The sequence below is a fragment of the Mandrillus leucophaeus genome, unplaced genomic scaffold (genome assembly GCF_000951045.1).
Source record: "Mandrillus leucophaeus isolate KB7577 unplaced genomic scaffold, Mleu.le_1.0 Scaffold898, whole genome shotgun sequence".
NCBI lineage: Eukaryota > Metazoa > Chordata > Mammalia > Primates > Cercopithecidae > Mandrillus > Mandrillus leucophaeus.
In genome coordinates, this window is record NW_012109785.1 from 70,574 (window position 1) to 88,963 (window position 18,390).

General features: G+C 48.9%; 1 protein-coding gene across 1 annotated transcript in view; it reads right to left on the reverse strand.

Moving 5' to 3' along the window:
• Positions 1 to 2,231, reverse strand: part of GPR35 (G protein-coupled receptor 35) — a 23,048-nt gene extending 20,817 nt beyond the window's left edge. The window contains exon 1 of the mRNA XM_011969524.1: positions 2,206 to 2,231. Within this exon, the coding sequence (XP_011824914.1) occupies positions 2,206 to 2,231 (26 nt within the window). The remainder of the gene's footprint in view (positions 1 to 2,205) is intronic.
• Positions 2,232 to 18,390: the final 16,159 nt, after the last annotated feature.

Below are 18,390 nucleotides of genomic sequence, written 5' to 3' on the forward strand. Positions count from 1 at the left end.
TTTGTATTTTTAGTAGAGACAGGGTTTCACCACGTTGGCCAGAATGGTCTCGATCTCCTCTTCTCGTGATCTGCCCACCTTGGCCTCCCAAAGTGGCGGGATTACAGGCATGAGCCACCACGCCTGGCCGGGGCCACCTCTCTTACTTGAAGGCCTCCTACCCCATGTCGGGCACTTTCCAGCAGCCCCTACACAAAAGTCGCTTTGACGTCCCTGAGACCCGCGCTGCTTTCCCAGGTGCTCAGGCTGCATTCGGCGGCTGAGGAGCAGCAGGGATGCTGGCCAGGGAGGAGTGGGGTGGGCAGGGGGCTTCCAACACCTTAAGGGGCTTCCCATGCCAGGCTCGTGCTCCCTTCAGAGGGACTGAGAAGGATGCATCCCCCAGTGCAGCCACCAGAGGAAGGTGCCGCCCTGGCCTGCTCCCTGCCCTGGGGGCCCTGTGGCTGCTGAAGCCCCTCTGGGACCCGCCCAAGCATGGCTTCCCCCTCCAGAAGTGCCTCTGCTGGGCCTCTCTGGACCCCACACAGGCTCCAGCCAAGCTGGGTGCTCAGGGGGTCCCCACAGCCCAAGCACGGGGCCCTTGGCAGGAGCTGGGCACCACCACAGGATGGGCAGGGGACATGGCACCCCAGTGGTCTGGAAGGGATCCTGAGGGGTCCTGAGGGGACCACGATGGGGGTGGGAGGGGTCCTGAGAGGGTCTGAGGGGCTGCAAATTGCACCCAGGGCCCTTCCCTGCCTCCCCTGTGCCCACTCCTCCCTTCACCAGGCACCTTCACAGTGGAGCCTCCAGCTCTGCCCACCTGCAGCAGGAGGCCTGGCTCTGCCCTGGGCACTCAGGGCCACCTCCCCACCTTGGAACTCCTGCCCCACCTTCACCCAGCCTGGAGGGCATCAAGGCATCTGGCCACCAGCAGGGGGGCACTGCCCAGGGAGATCCCAGCCCTGGCCACCAAAGGCCAGAAGAGGCTCCTCAGGCTGAGGGCAGGTGACCACAGCCCCTGGGCCACTCCGCCAGCTCACTCACCTTGATGGCTCCCACTGCCTGCTCCTGGGGACCCACTGCTGCCAGATGCCCTGCTGGGGTCCCCACTTGGCCACGGGATGGGCCTTGGGTGCTGCCCCAGCCAGGTTTCTGCTATTTCCAGCAGCATCCCCCTTTCTTGGCTCTGGACAGCAGGGCCACCCTCCCAGACTCCTTCCCCTTCCTCTGCACAAGGCTCTGTGACTGGGAGGCCGCCTGCTCCTTGGCCCTTCAACTGCCAGCTGCCTGTCTCCATCCCTAGGGCCCTCCCTTCTCAGCAGAGGGAGCCATCCGGCCCCTGCTTGGGGCCCTCCCAACTCACTCACCCTCCTGTCCAAGAGCCCCCCTCCTAAGAGCCCCGCTCCTAAGTGCCACTTCCTGGCTTGGGAACCTGCAGAGGCTCCCCGCTGCTTGCCGGAGGCTGCCTGCCAGTCGCTGGAAGGTCCTCCACTCTGGGGAGACCTCCGGTCGGGGAGTCTGGCGGGGAGGGAGTAGTAACTCTTGAGAGTGGAGTGTATGTCGTGTGCTGTCATCCCTGCCCTACAATGAACCATAAACACCCAGTAGCTAGACAGGAAAGGGACAGTCCCTCCAGGAGGGATTTTCCCCACGTCCTCCCCGGGGCGGCAGGATCCCGGCCTGGCTGACTTGCAGCAGCCTGTCTAGGACGGGCCCAGGAAATGGCAAGTTTAATCACGCCCAGGAGCCACTGAGGCAGAGGGTCCTTAACCCCCCAAGAAGCACTGTGTGGAGAGTTCTCACGCCCGTCCCTTGGCCCTGTCCTGGGACCACCAGCCTTCAGAGACACTTCCTCCAGGGCCGGGCAAGACACCTGCCGATAGAGATGGGAGTAGACGTTCACAGAGATGTAAACAGCTCCTTCAAGATACGAAAAGATGCTCAAAATGATCACAAAAAGAGAAACATAAATTAAGCTCAAAACTATCATAAAAAGAGAAACACAAATTAGAAGTTCACTGCAACACCATTTCTCCTCCATTAGACAGGTCAAAATACGAGAGTCTGACCACAACAGAAAGACATCCTCGGATATCACCCACTGATCACTGATCTCTAAGGTGATACAAACCCCCATGCAGGTGGATTTGGCAACACCCTTAGCTAAACTAGAGATGCATTTACCCTTTGACCCAATAACACCACTTCTGGGAATGTATTCACAGAGAGATGCAAGGACGATGAAGCATGTACTTCGGCAGCTATTCACTGTCGCAGTGTGGAGTGGGGACAGCCCGGGAACCACTCAGCCTCTCTCCAGAGGGCCCGGGTTGAATGAAGCATGTTCACATCACAGACCATTGGGCAGTTGTAAAGAGGAGGGAGAAATATTTCTACACACTATCATATGGTCATCTCCAGGATATATTTGTAAATGAAAAAAAGCATGCTTAGGTACATATAGACAATTTATGTGTTTTTAGATAGAGCCATCAGCTTGTATGTTTTAGAAATGGAAATATAAGCCACAAAATTTGCTTTAAATTAAACTGTTACCTGTAGGAAACAGGTGGAAATGGGGTGATGGGATAGGGGTGGACTTTTGTGACCATATCTTGGTTTCTAGATTTGGATTTAGAATCATGTCAAATGTTGTGTAATTACTTAATTAAATTAAATTAATTTGTAAAAGGAATTCTGAAAATTGAAAGCAAAATGAAACTAACTGACTTGCATTATGGGTTGACAATACAACCCTACCAAACTCTTCCAAGTGATTTTAAAATCCAGTCATTTGGATGTATATCCATGTAGCCTGACAACAAAAAAGAATGGCAAAAGAAGTTTTCATTATTTTAAATAATCATTTTCCAAATAATTTTAAAACACTCTTTTGTCTGTACATTGACATAACCCAAGGACTTTAAAAGTATCTAAAAAGAATTTTAAACTATTTTCAGTGGTTATACTGTTGATGGTAGTGTTGGTAAAGTCATTTTGAGAATATTGTGTTACAGGATAAAACAAATGAATAACTATGTTGGGTATTGTTTGAGATTTTTGGCGTGGGAGAAAGGAGATGCACATGTATTATCAATAAGATTAAGTAAAAACTATGTAAATCTTAATTTAAATAGAAAGTGTCAGTTTGTACTCATAATGTGTCTTTCAAAAAACAAAAAAGAAAAAAAAAAGCCTTAGTTCTGTCCACTGACAAGGCCTAAAAATAAGGACAAATCCAGGAACCACAAGCACACCTAACACCCAGATTGCGGTCTCTAAGTACCATTTTTCTTGAAGGGGAAGAGGGGCTCTTGGAGAGAAGTGTGTGCTGTCGAATCTGGGTTAAGAAATGTCTAAGATAATCCTGGATATGCCAGAGAACAAAGTAGCTGTCAAAGGTCATTAGGGCAGTGCCAAAGTGGCTCAAGAGTTAAATGAAATAGGCTAGCACTGGACAAAGACAGGAAGATCTGAATATCAATAAGGATAAAAATTTTAACAAAAGGGAACATCAAAAAATGTTACACTCATGAATTCATAATTATACTTTAAAAACTCATTAGTCATTCTTGAAAGATGCCAGGAAAACAGTTCATTATTTTCTAAACAAGGAAAGAAGGGAAAGAATCAAGCATTTACCCTGCCTTTCCTATGCAAACTGTACCTCAATATGACCAAAGAGTTAATGAAGGAACACTTCTTTTTACAGATACATTTCTGCTAATAAATAATGAAGGAAGACAGAAGTAGAATATCACCACTTTGCAAACCCTGATGGATGAATGAAACTAGCATTAGGGCTAATTATCTATTATTTTAGTTGTGCATTGTCAGTTACCTATTGCTACACAAAAATTTACCTCTAAAATGAGAAGATTAAAACCACAGAGTTTTATCTCCCAGTTCCCGTAGGTCAGGAATTCGGGCTCTGCCAAACTGGGTCCTCTACTCAGGGTCTTTCATGGGTCTGCAATCCAGGTGTCAGCTGGGGCTGCAGTCTCATCAGAAGGCTCAGTGAAGAGGAGATTCACTTCCAGCTTCCCCAGGTGGCTGCTGGTAGAGTTTCATTCCCAATGGGCAGCTGGCCTGGGGACCCCAGGTCTCCCCTGGTTCCTGCCCTCAGTTCCTTACTGGCCATGTCTCTTCACAGGGCAGCACACAGCATGGCATCTGGCTTCCCCCAGAGCCAGCGAGAGAGAGTATGCATCCAAGACAGATGCCATGGTCTATTTCAACCTAACCACGGAAAAGACAATGCATCATGTTTTTTTTTTTTTGTTTTTTTTTTTTTTTACTGTATTGTTTGTTATAAGTGAGTAAGTCCAACCACCCTTACAGGAGGGAATTGCATGACATCGGGAGGCAGGAATCACCCACTGGGGGTCTGTTGGCAGCTTCCTGCCACATTCATGATCATCGGTGGCTGCCGGCCTCACAAAAAGAGACCACCAGACATCATGAGCCCCCTGGTAGAAATGCATGCCCCGCTGATGAAGTGGGCTTGCCAAAAACCCAAAACTCTCACCTGAATCTAGTGAAGTATCTGGAGCTGACTAGCAGCTGACAGGAGATTGGCAGGCATGCGAACTCCAGCCATGCAGGCTGCAAAGTCCAGTCTGCAGGAAGCTGCACAGGGCAAGAGACCCAGGAGGGGAATGGAGAGACGGAGGAGGCAGCTGCCAACTAAGAGTCCAACAGGTATGTCGGCCAGGCGACTGCGTGGGCCTCGTGTGCATCCTGTGGAGCCACTGCTGTCGAGGTTGGGACCACGAGCCCAACGGAAGGTCACCCTCAGGCCTGTATTCACGATTGCAACAGTGCAGGCAAGAGGCAAACGGAAGGAAAACGGTGCTGGCCCCTCCGTTTTTTGCCCCCTGGATGACATCAGGCAGATGGGGAGATGATCTCACTGCCAAGGAGGCGAAACAGAAGCTCAAACCAAAGGATCTGGCCTGGGGAACCATGGAGGAGGCTGAGAGTGGAAAGTGCTGTCTGCGGCAGGAGGGCTGCTTCTCCTGTGGGGCCGGCTGGCAACGTCTGCGGTTGGGCCTGAATGATCACACGGGGGATTCTGGCCTGGAGCCAGACTCCTCAGATCTAATTCAACCAAATAAGCTATTTTTAAAAATGTATAAGGTGGGAATTGAGCCTCATCTCCCTTCCCTGCTGCAAACCTCCACTGTGGTAGCCTCTGTCGAATGAAGTCTACCTTACTGTTCTCTAAAAATCTGTAGAAGAAGTAGGGAAAATGTAAAAGTTAACTCCTGTTTGTTGCAATTAAGGAAGGGTTCATTTTTTGGCTAGATGTGATAATGGTTATTGTGGTCATGTGTTTTTAAAAAGTCCTTATCTTTTATTCACGTGACATTTTTTGTAGACAGAAGGATATGATGTCAGGCACTTATCTGAAACCATTTTGAGCCCATAGATGGAGTGTGGTGAAGCAACATCAGTTGTGACTTGGCTCTTGCCACAGGTGGGATGATGGGCACAAGGGGTTATTATACTTCTGCTTACTTCAGTCTGTTTGAACATTTCCTAAATAAAAGGTCAAAACCAAAGATGACAAACACCCCGCTGCTAGTCCGTAGAAAGTGTGGGAGTGTGCGGTGGCCTCTTCTCCTTTAACTCCACGGCAGCGAGGTGAAGACGGGGCTTCCTCACTGGCCCTGACATGAACGATCCCTAAGCACCACGGGCAGAGGAAACAGACAGAGAAGGGACTCATGGGCCTACGTGAGCCTTAGAGAGGACTCGGCAAGGGGCTCTTGGGCACCATCTGAGCAGGAAGGCAGCGTGCTGGGGCCTCGTGAGCCCTGGGGAGACTGCACTTGGGCTCGCAGGGCCTGGTGTGGTGCTGCAACACAGCTTCTCCTTTGCCTGTCCACGTGTATGTATACACACACACACCCCAGCACATGCATATACATATACACACACATGTAAACATACACACATGCACATATACAATACACATGCACACACACAGAAACAGGCACATCACACAAGCACTGCATACACACATGCACACATGCATATAAACACGCATAGATACACATACAAATACACACATAAACATACACACAAGCACACATACATATATGCACACATGTATACATATATACAGACATCTATACACATACACATATACAGATACTACATATACATACACACACGCACACACACACATGCATATATATGCACACATATATACATAGATACACATACATATACGTCTATACACATACACATAGAGATACTACATACACATACATACATAGACATACACATACACACATATGCATATATATGCACACATACATACACATACAACATACACACATGCACATGTGCACATACACACACACATACACACATTCTGATAAGCTACATCGCTGGAGGGGCCTCTGAGTGGAGGGATAGGACTGTCAGCCCACATAAGCCCAAGCCAGGGGCATGGCGGTGCCATGTCAACTGCGCCTACCTGGTCCCTCCCTACAGGAACTCACACAGAGATGGACACTGGCCAGGAAGTGCCCACGCTGGGTTATGAGCCCCCTTCCACATGGGCAAGGGGAGAACTGGGAGAGCAGAGGCCTCCTCGGGACCAGGGGCAGGCTTGTTCCATCGGCTCATGTGCACGCCAGTCTTTGTACCCTCAGCCCCAAACCCATGCTGCACAGGCGGGGAAACCAAGGCCTGGGGGCCAGGGGTTGGCTCAAGTCCCTGGGAAGTCTGAAGGGAGGAGAACTGGAATGGTGATGGTGAGGGTGAGAGTTAAGGTGAGATCTGGCATTGGCTGAAGAGTTGTTTGGATCAGAGGGTGCATTTGGATTAGGGTTAGGATTTGAGTTAGGGTTAGGATTAGGGCTAGAGGTAGAATTAGGGTGAGGACTAGAGTCAGGGTTAGGGTTAGAGCCAGGCTGTGGTCAACACAAGGCTTAGGGTTAGGCTTAGAGTTCAGGTTAGGGTTTGAGACAGGTGATGGTCAACATGAGGCTTACAGTTAGGGTTAGGGTTGGAGTTGGAGTTAGGGTTAGTGTTAGGGTTTTGGTTAGGGTTAGAGTTACGGTTAGGCTTAGGGTTAGGGTTGGAGTTAGGTTTAGGGTTCGGGTCCACAGATTCATGGTTAGGATTAGGGTTAGGGCCCACATGAGGCATTGTTAATCAGGTTTAGGGTTCGGGATAGTGTTAGGGTTGGAGTTGGAGTTAGTGTTACGGTTAGGGTTAGGGTTTGGGTTAGGGTTAAGGTTGGTTTGGGTCAGGGTTAGGGTTTTGGTTAGGGTTTGTATTCGGATTCAGGTTAGAGTTGGGTTGAGTTAGGGTTAGGGTTAGAGTTTCGGTTAGGGTTTGGGTTTGTGTTGAGGTTTGGGTCCACATGAGGTTTAGGTTATGGTTAGCATTAGGATTGGGGTCCACGTTATTTACAGATTATTATGGCTCGTTATGGTTTACTTGGTGGTCCGTCCTTTAACCACCTCCTGAGATTCTTCACTCCTTGTCCAGGGCCTCTTTTACACATCTGCACTCAAATGCACACCCTCCGACACTCCCCTCTTCACCCTCACAGTGCCAGGTAGGTGTTCCCGTGTCCTGATGTCCTCTCCGCTCATCCCCCATCTTGAAGGCCTGGTCAGTGTCTCTTGTCTCCACTCCTCCTCCTTCTGAGTGGCCTGCTGTGCCTTCTGTCCCCGCACTTCACCTTCTCCTGTTCGGCGTATCTTCTAGAGTTCATGTTTACTGAGCATCCCAGCTGGGCCCTGAGCTATCAGGCTCTGCCCCATCCTCATCTGGGGTTACTGAAGGTCTGCACAGCTCATGTTACAGTTGAGGTTGCAGTTCCAGGAATTGCCACGGATGAGGCTGATCGCTCAGCTTCTGTGGTTGTGCAGAGCCTCTGCTGTCTGCAGCTGAGGCTGGGTTATGTCCGTGCCCCTGGGAGGTTGGGGATAGTGTCTCTGTGAGCGCAGCTCCCACAGCAGGACTCTGGAGAACCATCACCAGGAGGCCTTGCACGCTGGGATGTGGAGCCCACCCATGGCCATGGGTCTCACCCACACTCTGACCTCCCCAGATCCGCCCTTCCCCTTCTTCCTCTGGAGAAGGCTGGATTTGATCAGCTGCTTGCCTCCTCCTGAGGCCCCGCTGGCTGCCAAGCCCTGTTGAAGAAGCGTGTGCTGGCTCAGGCCAGTCTTGCAAATTCCTCTGAAAGAGAAGTTTCCACTCACAGAGTCCATTTCCTCACAACCCCTCAAGGTCCACCTGCTAAAATTTGGATCCCACCATGGTCAGCCCACCAGAACCTCTCACTGAGGAGGTGAGAGCCCTTTGGACTCCCATGTCCCTAGAGCCCAGAGTGCAGCTGACAGGCAGCACCTCCACGCATCCACCAGCAGCTTTTGGCCAAGTCAATGAGTCCCTAGTCTTTTTTTCTTTTTTTTTTTGAGACGAGTTTCGCTCTGTCACCCAGGTTGCAGTGCAGTGGCGCAATCTCCGCTCACTTCAAGCTCCACCTTCTGGGTTCACACCAGTCTCCTGCCTCGGCCTCCCGAGTAGCTGGGACTACAGGTGCCTGCCACCAAACCCGGCTAATTTTTTGTACTTTTAGTAGAGACAGGGTTTCACAGTGTTATCCAGGATGGTCTCGATCTCCTGACCTCAAGATCCGCCCACCTCGGCCTCCCAGTCCCTAGTCCTTTTTAAAAATTGTTTTAATAAGACGTTGAGTAGATCTAAAAGAACACTAATTCACCCACCATGAAGGTGAAGGAACAGAACTTAAGATGATCTTTGAGGCCCCCTTGCACCCTGCCCTGAATCATCCTTATGTCAATGCCCCAGAAGTAACCACAAAGCCACTTCCTCGTGTGGCCTCCATGACACACGCTTCCTTGTTTTACTCCTTCTCTGGCCTCTCCTTTCACCTCCACTGTCCTGCATTTGGGTCCTTAAAATGTTGGGGCTCCTCAGGGTTTGGTCCTGGACCCTTCTTGCCCCATCACACAATCTGCAACCACAGACTACGTGTTCCCATTCATTCAATAATCACCCTCTGCCCTTTATCCCTAGAGCCAGCTCTAGCCCTGGCCACTGCCCTGAGCTCAGGACCCTGTAAGGCAATGCCTACCAGGTATCTCCTCTTGGATGCCTCAGAAGCACTTTAAACGCAACTAGTCCAAAACTGACCACATCATCCAGCCCTTTCATCACTCCCCAAACTAATCTTCCTTCAAAGTTCTCCATCTCAGAGAGCGGTTCCTCTTGTTACCCAGGCCAGATATGTCAGTGTCATTTTGGAATCTTTCTCCCCCTCATCCCTCCTACATCCAATCAATCATGAATAAGTTAAATATGCATATCATAAACCCTATTGCAACCAACGAAATGATAAAACAAGGAAGTATAATAGTCAATAGAAGAGAGAAGTGAAATACAAAATAGTTAACTAATCTAAAAGAAGGCAGAAAAAGAGGAGGGAAAATGGGTACAAAGAACAGAGGAGATGAATAGGAAACAAATAGCAGATGGTAGGTTCAAACCCAACCATATCAACCATTACATTAAATGTGACTGAGATAAACAATCCAGTTAAAAGACAAAGATTATTGGCCAGGCACGGCGTCTCATGACTGTAATCCCAGAACTTTGTGAGGCTGAGGTTGGTGGATCATTTGAGGTCAGGAGTTAGAGACCAGCCTAACCAACACACGGAAATCCTCGTCTCTACTGAAAATACAAAAACAAACAAACAAACAAACAAACAGCTGGGCGTGGTGGCACACACCTGTAATCCCAGCTACTCAGGAGGCTGAGGCATGAGAATCACTTGAACCTGGGAAGTGGAGGTTGCAGTGAGCAGAGATCATGCCACTGCACACTAGCCTGGGTGACACAGTGAGACTCCATCTCAAAAAAAAAAAAAAAAGACCGAGCACGGTGGCTCATGCCTGTAACCCCAGCACTTTGGGTGACCAAGATGGGTAGATCATGAGGTCAGGAGATCGAGACCATCCTGGCTAATACAGTGAAACCCTGTCTCTACTAAAAATAAAAAATAAAAATAAAAAAATTAGCCGGGCATGGCGGCGGGCGCCTGTAGTCTCAGCTACTCAGAAGGCTGAGGCAGGAGAATGGTTTAAGTCCGGGAGGCGGAGCCTGCAGTGAGCCAAGATCATGCCACTGCACTCCAGCCTGGGCAACAGAGCAAGACTCCATCTCATAAAGATAAAAAAAAAAAAAAAAGACCAAGTTTATCAAACTGGATTTTAAAAAGCAAGAAGTGGCTGGGCATGGTAACTCACACCTGTAATCCCGGTGCTTTGGGAGGATAAGGCAGGAGGATTGCTTGGGGCCAGGAGTGTGAAACCAGCCTGGGCAACATAGTGAGACTTCATCTCTACAAAAAGTTAAAAACGGCTGGGCGGGGTGGCTCACGCCTGTAATCCCAGCACTTTGGGAGGCCGAGGCAGGCGGATCACGAGGTGAGGAGATCGAGACTATCCTGGCTAACACAGCGAAACTCCGTCTCTACTAAAAACACAAAAAATTAAATTAGCCGAGTGTGGTGGCAGGTGCCTGCAGTCCCAGCTACTCGGGAGGCTGAGGCAGGAGAATGGCGTGAACCCAGGAGGCAGAGCTTGCAGTGAGCCGAGATCACGCCACTGCACTCCAGCCTGGGTGACAGAGCAAGACTCCGTCTCAAAGAAAAAAAGTTAAAAACCAGGCTGGGTGCAATGGCTCAGCCTGTAATCTCAGTGCTTTGGGAGGCCGAGGTGTGTGGATCACTTGAGGTCAGGAGTTTGAGACCAGCCTGGCCAACATGGTGAAACCCTGCCTTTACTAAAAATACAAAAATTAACCAGTTGTTGTGGCACATGCCTATAATCCCAGCTACTGCCTGTAGTCCCAGCTACTTGGGAGGCTGAGGCAGGAGAATCACTTGAACCAGGGAGGCGGAGGTTGCAGTGAGCCAAGATCATGCCACTGCACTCCAGCCTGGGTGACAGAGCAAGACTCTGTCTCAAAAACAGAAAAAAAAATGTTAAAAACTTAGCCACGTGTGCTGCCACATGCCTGTAGTCCTAGCTACTCGGGAGGCTGAGATAGGAGGATCGCTTGAATCCAGGAGTTTGAGGCTGCAGTGAGCCCTGATGGTACCACTGTATTTCAGGCTGAGCGACAGAAGACTCTGCGTCTTAGGGGGGAAAAAAAAAAGCAAGAAGTGACAATACGCTGTCTGCCTGATATAATATATACTTTAAATATAAAGAAAAGTTAAAAGTAAAAGAATGAAAACAATGTAAAAGAATGGAAAAATTTATAAAACGCAAACATTAATTATAAGAAAGCAGGAATAGAAATATTAACATCAAAGTAGACTTTAGTACAGGCAATATTCCAAAATACAAAAAGGGACATTTCATGGCTGGGCGCGGGGACTCATGCCTGTAATTCCAGCACTTTGGGAGGGTGAGGTGGGCAGATCATGAGGTCACGAGCTTGAGACCAGCCTGGCCAAGATGATGAAACCCCGTCTCTACTAAAAATACAAAAATTAGCCGGGTGCAGTGGTGGGCACCTGTAATCCCAGCTACTCAGGAGGCTGAGGCAGGAGAATCACTTGAACCCAAGAGGCGGAGGTTGCAGTGAGCCGAGACTGTGCCACTGCACTCTAGCCTGGGTGACAGAGCAAGACTCCACTTCAAAAAAAAAAAAAAAAAAAAAAAAAGGATATTTCATATGAAAAAAGGGTCAATTCATCAAAAATATCTAACAATTCTAAATGTATATATACCTAATTACAAAGAATCCAAAAAATGAAGTAAACTAAGAGAACTGAAAGGATAAATAGACAAATTCATGATTGTGATCGGTTATTATGACACCCTCATCTCAGTAACTCACAGAACAAGTAAACCAACAATTAGTAAGAATATGACAGCCTTGAGCAACACCAATCATCTTATCCAAACTGATGTTTATAGAACACTATGCCCAACGACAGCAGAATATATATTCTTTTCAAGTGCACATTGAACATTTTCCAAAATAGGCCATATGCTAGGCCATAAATTAAGCCTCCATAAAATTAAAAAGATTTAAGTTATACAGAATATGTTCTCTAACAACAACAGAGCTTAATTAGAAATCAATAGTAACAAGGTATAAGACACCTAAAGAATGCTCAAATATTTGAAAATTAGACAACACATTCATAAACAACTCAGGGATCAAATAAGTAATCAAGGAGACGTAAGAAAATATTTTGAACTAAATGATTATAAAAATGTAACTTACCAATATTTGTGAGATACAGTTAATGTCATGCTTAGAGGAAAATCTGTAGCTCTAAGTGCTCATGTTAGGAAAGAAGAAAGGTCTAAAATCATTGATCTAAGATTCCACTTTGAGAATCTAGAAACCACCACCACCAACAACAAATGAAACCCAAGTAAGTAGAAGAAATAAGAAAGAGTGAAAATTTCATGTGCTAGGGGAAAAGAAAACAAAGAAAATCAATAAAATGGAGATTGGTTACTTGAAAAGATAAAAAAATTGATAAAGTTCTGGCTAGATTGATCAAAGAAAAAAATATCCACAAATTACTAATATCAGGAATAAAAGACAAGACATCCCTTCAGATCCTACAGACATCAGGATAATAATACAAGAATATTATTAAGAACTTGATGAAATTAGACTCGACCATTTCGATGAAATGGAAACATTTACTGAAAGTTACAACTTGCCAAAATTTACACAAGAAAAATAAAATTTAACTAGCTTATGTCTATTAAAGTTGTTGAATTCATAATTTGAAGCCTTTCTACAAAGAAAATACCTCCCCCAGATGGTGTTACTGATGAATTCCATCAAACACTTAAGAATAAAATAATACCAATCTTAACCACATCAGAAAAAAGGAGAAGCACTTGCCAGCTCATTTACTAAGTCAAGTTTTACCCCTGTACCAAAACTGGACAAAGATATTACAGGAAAAGAAAACTACAGGCCAATATCATGCAAAAACATAGACATAAAATCTCTAATAAAATATTAGCAAATCAAATCCAGCAGTATATAAAACAAATACTACATCATGAAAAAAGCATGCAAGAAATGAAAGGTTTATATTAGCATTAGAACATCAATTAATAGAATAAATGATAAAATGTATATAGTTATCTCAATAGATGCAGAAAAATATTTGACAAAATGCAACATCCATGAATGATAGAAACTCTCGGCAAACTAGAAATAGAAGGAAACTTTCTCAACGTGATAAAGATCACCTACAGATAAACTACAGGAAACTTCAAGCTGGGAAACGGTAAAAGACCAAACTTTCTCACCATACTCAGAAACAAAGGAAGTGACTCTCACGCTTCTATTAAAAACGGTATTGGAGGTCCTAGCCAGTGAAAATAAGGCAAGGGAAAAAATGCAGATAGAAAACGAAGAAGTAAAACTACCTATTGTCACATGTGACATAATCATGCATGTAGAACCTTCAGCTTGGCACAGTCGCTTAGGCCTATAATCCCAACATTTGGGGAGGCTGAAGTGAGAAGATCGCTTGAAGATAGAAGATCAAGACCAGCCTGAGCAACATAGCAAGACCCAATCTCAACAAAACATATAAAAATTAGCCGGGCATGATGGTGCACACCTGTAGTCCTAGCTATTTGGGAAGCTGAGGTGGGAAGATCACTTGAGACCAGGAGTTTGAGGCTACAGTGAGCTAAGATTGCATCACTGTACTCCAGCCTGGGCAACAGAGTGAGCCCCTGTCTCAATTAAAAAAAAAAAAAAGAAGAAGAAGAAGAAAGAAGAAAGAAGAGGAGGAGGAGGAGGAGGAGGATAAAGAAGAAAAAGAAAATCCTAAGGCAGAAGAAAAAGAAGAGGGGGAAGGCAGAGGATTGGGAGAAAAAGAAACTCCTAAGGCATTTACCAGAAAAGAACAAAAGAAGGAAAAACACTATGAATAAATGCATTATCAAGGTTACAGGATACAAGATTAACATACCAAAAAAATGCATTTCTGTATACTAGCAAAAAACAATTGGAAAATAAAACTAAAAATACAATACCATTTACAAGCATTGGAAAACAAAATACCTAGGCACAAGTGGAAAACGTGTATGCTTAAAGTTACAAAATACTGCTGGGAGAAATTAAAGAAGATCTAAATAAATGGAGAGGGTTCAGCATAGTGGCTGAAGCCTATAATCCCAGCACTCTGGGAGGCCAAGGTGGGTGAATTGTTGGAGTCCAGGAGTTCGAGACTAGTCCGGGCAACATAGCGAAACCATGTTTCTACTAAAAAACAAAAATGCAAAAAATTAGCCAGGTGTGGTGATGTGTGCTTGTAGTCCCAGCTACTCAGGAGGCTAAGGTGGGAGAATCACCTGAGCCCAGGAGGTTGAGGCTGCAGTGAGCTGAAATCCTGCCATTGGACTCCAGCCTGGACAAACAGAGTGAGATCCTGTCTCAAAAAAATATATAAATTAAAAAAAATTAAGAATAAATAAATGGATGGGTATACTATGTTCATGGATTGAAATATGTCAGTTCTCCTAATATTGATCTATGTGATCAATCCAATCAAGCATCAAGCATCATGCCCTATTGGTTTTGCTTCCTGGGTATTCTTTTGGTGTCCATCACCTCCCACCTAACCCAGGACACCACCTTAATGTCTGCAACAACCTTTTAGTTGGTCCTCTACTTCCAATTCATCCTCAAGACCAGCCAGAGAAAGATTTCAAATGTATGTATGTCAGGTTCTGCTTTAAACTGTGTAGTGGCTCCCCATTGCCCATGAGATAAGACTCAGGCTCCTTAAACAACACTCAAGGCCCCTGCTTACATCTCCAGCCTCAGCTATTGCCATATTCTCCAAGCCCACTCCCCGCACTGCAGGCACAGAGAGCTTCTTTCCATTCCCTAAGGGTGCCCAGCCCCTTTCCTGCCCTTGGCTGACCCTCAGCTGGTCAAGGAACACCACCCTGCCATTCTCACCTGTTTTTCTATGAACCCTCTGTCTGAGTCAATGGATTACCTTTGTGCAGACGGTCCTCCCTAATGGATCATGAACGCCATGGGGGCAGGGGTGAAGGACGTCACGGCCACATCCACAGCTATCAGCAGTGTGCCTGCCACTCCACACATGTGCTTAGGAGGCATCAGGATGGAGGGACAGTGGGCAGAAAGATGGTGGAAAGTGATGTGTCCACGCTTTCAATGTCCTCATAGGGCGTGGAGGAGGAGTGATGAGCCCATGTCAGCTGCAACACACAGACAGGCACGCAATGCCACAGTGCCCAATGTCACACCCATCCAGCCCCCAGCCCAAGCCTGGCTGCTCCTCCCCTGGCAGATTCATACAGGGACCGGGTGTCCCAGGCAGCTAAGGTGGGCCCAGTCTGAGCCTTGACCTGGGTAAGGGACACTGCACATGCTCCTGACGAAACCTACTAAACCTGGTGCATGTTCCCTGGGACCCCTGAGTGAGTGTTGTGGTCCCAGCACAGGCCTGAGGCAGTGCTGTCTGTGTGGACACTGGCTCTGCCTGCTGAGGATTAGGGAGGAATGGCCAGGGTTTGGAGGTAGCACTAATCAGACGGCCTGCAGGTATGGTCAGAGCCCTGCAGCCATGGTCTGAGCTCCCCAGGATGCTGCGGAGAGCCGAGAGCTGCTGGGAGTCCCAGGCCAGCCTGTCCTCCAAAGCCCTTGCTCCAAAGCAGAAAAGACCCTTCCCCGGGTGAAGCAGCACATCCAGGGCTTCACGTTGGGATCCAAAGGCCCCAAATCATCCCCAGGAATAAAATGATTCTTCCATTAGTTTCAAAAGGCAGCAAAACTAGCTTAAGTATGGCAAAAATTAGGTGAAAACAAACAAAAAACAGCAAAACCAAATGAGGCCTCCCAAGGGACAGCGAGCAAGGCACGACCATGAAGAAAGCATAAGACCAGAGTTCAGGTCTGAACACCTTGGCCCCACCCTGGCCGGCCGCATCCTGCATCCTGCCCAGGCAGCCCTGCCCCAGCCAGCCCTCTTCCCGAGTACTGCTCTCAGGGCACAGGATCTCGACACTCACCCCAGAAGCTCTGCTGCCCCCAAGGCTGGTCCAAGCCTGGAGGACTGTGAGAGAGATGGCGGAATCAGGACTGGGTAGGACACAGCTCCCGCCAACGAGTCACCAACTGCTGTGCCTGGAGCTGGAAGTGACGACAGCAAGGAACCCAGGCAGGTGGTGTGGGGCAAAGTCCACGGGAAAGGCCAGGAAGGAGGTGCTCTCACAGGACACACCCAGTCCTGCCCATCCGGATCTGCCAGGGCCACCCTTTGTCCCTTCCCGCCATGGTGGGGAGACGGTCTTCAGCCCACATGCCCCGCTCTGCAGGTCCACAGTACAGCCAGGGACCCCAGAGCCCCAGACCCCATAGAAAGGCCAGGTCCTGCCTTCGAGCATTCCTGAGAGTTCTGGGTGCCCCGCCAGGGCTGGCACTGGGGAGACAGGTTACTTTTCAGGGCAGCTCTTGTTTGCTGGGACGCAGGCCACTGGGAACTCAGCATCTGTGTAAGAGACGGGCCCTTCTGTGGATGACCCGTGTGTGTTCCCGAAATTCACATACTGAAGGCCTCATCCCCAAAGTGAGGAATGAGAAGGTGGGGACCTCTGGTAGGTGATGAGGTCACGAAGGCAGAGGTGTCACGAACGGGATGAGGGCCCATATAAAATGGGCCCCAGGGAGTTCCCTTGCCCTTCCACCGCATCAGGACACAGGGAGAAGGCGCTGGCTCTGGACCAGGAAGCAGGCCCTCACCAGGGACCAGGTCTGCCAGTGCCTCGATCTTGGACGTGCAGTCTCTAGAATGGAGAGCAATGCATTACCATTGTTTATGAGCTGCCCAGGCTATGGTGCTTTGTTACAGGAGCCCAAAGGAACTCAAAGAGGGGCCCTGCCAAGGAACTCAGGCAGGTGCAACGCCAGAAGAGCCAGGAAAGCTTAACGGGCTGAGGAAACTCTTCGACTTTCTCTATTCTTACGTAAACCAACAGCCTTGCAGCAAAACAAGTGGTCAATAGGAGACCAAGGAGAGGGCAGGAGTGCTGGGCAGGGGCTCCCAGCTCCAGAGCACCCCTAGAGGCCCCTAGGTGAGACAGGCAGGGGAGCCTCACCGGGATCCAGGAGCAGGCATGCTGGTGCCGATGACAAGCCTGCTGATGGTCCAGGCAGAGCTATTGGCTCTGAGGCTGACAGGGGACTGAGAGTTTCTAGGTGGCCTCCACCCCATAAGCAGAGCTGTGCAAGGAGCCCATCCAGGCCGGCAGCAGCCACTGCAGAGTCCACCCCAGCAAATGCTGAGACAGAATGTCACTGGGTGGCCTGTGGCCCCTGGCCCAGAAAGCAGGAAAAGCCCCACAGCACCCCACCCCTGCTTGCCTCCCTTCCCTCCTGACAACCCAGGAGTCTCCCCCAGGCTGCCAGGCCAAGGGTGTGTCTCCCTGCAGGTGTTCCCAGGGTTATGGTGCACACGGCCACTGCTGAGAGGGTGCAGCCAGCAATGAGTAAATTCGCTGGCTGGCAGGTGTGAGCCGGGGCGGGAGCCCCAAGGGAAGGCCCATGGCTGGGCTGTGGGCAGCGTTCTTGGGGACGGCCTTGTCCAGGGATGCCATGGGGTAGCCTGCCTGGGGAGGCCAAGCCAGGCAGGGCACAAAGGCCAGGCGTTTCAGCCAGGTGGGGGCACCCTGGCTACCGACACTCCAGGCTTCTCCCTCAGCAACCTCACCTCCTCCACCTTCCCTCCGAAATACCTTGCACCCAAATTCTATGTCTGTCTCCGCTTCTGGAGAATCCAACCCCCACTGGAGAGGAGAGTCACTAATTTGGGATTTGGAACTGGGTCACTCATGGCCCATGGGAAATGAGAACCCATCACTGGTCAGGGGAGATAGCTGGCACCTGGCACAAAGTGGTCGTCCTGTCCAGTCCAGTTGTGAATCTGGTTCCAGTGTCCAGTGGGAAAGTTGAGGAAGGGGGTGTGCTGGGGGGCCCAGCTGCTGTGTTTGATGAATGCACAGACACAAGGGGACTCCAAGGAGGAAGCAAATAAGGCACAGGTGGCTGAAGCCTCACTGAGGTGCCCAGCTGGAGTTCAGAGAAGCTGGGCGGGGGCGCAGCACCCCCAGTTCCTGACCAACAGCTAGCCAAGGCCAAGACCCCATCTGGAGAACCCAGGACCCTGGACAGGGAGGAGGCCGTGCGTGGCGCCGGAAGGTTTCACTCTCTAGCCTCTCAGGAAGCTTCTGAGCCTGCAGAGGGATGTGGCCCACCCCTTGCTCCTCCCCCATCAGGCCCTGGCCCCCTTGGGTGCTAGGGCTCTGATCGAGCGACGTG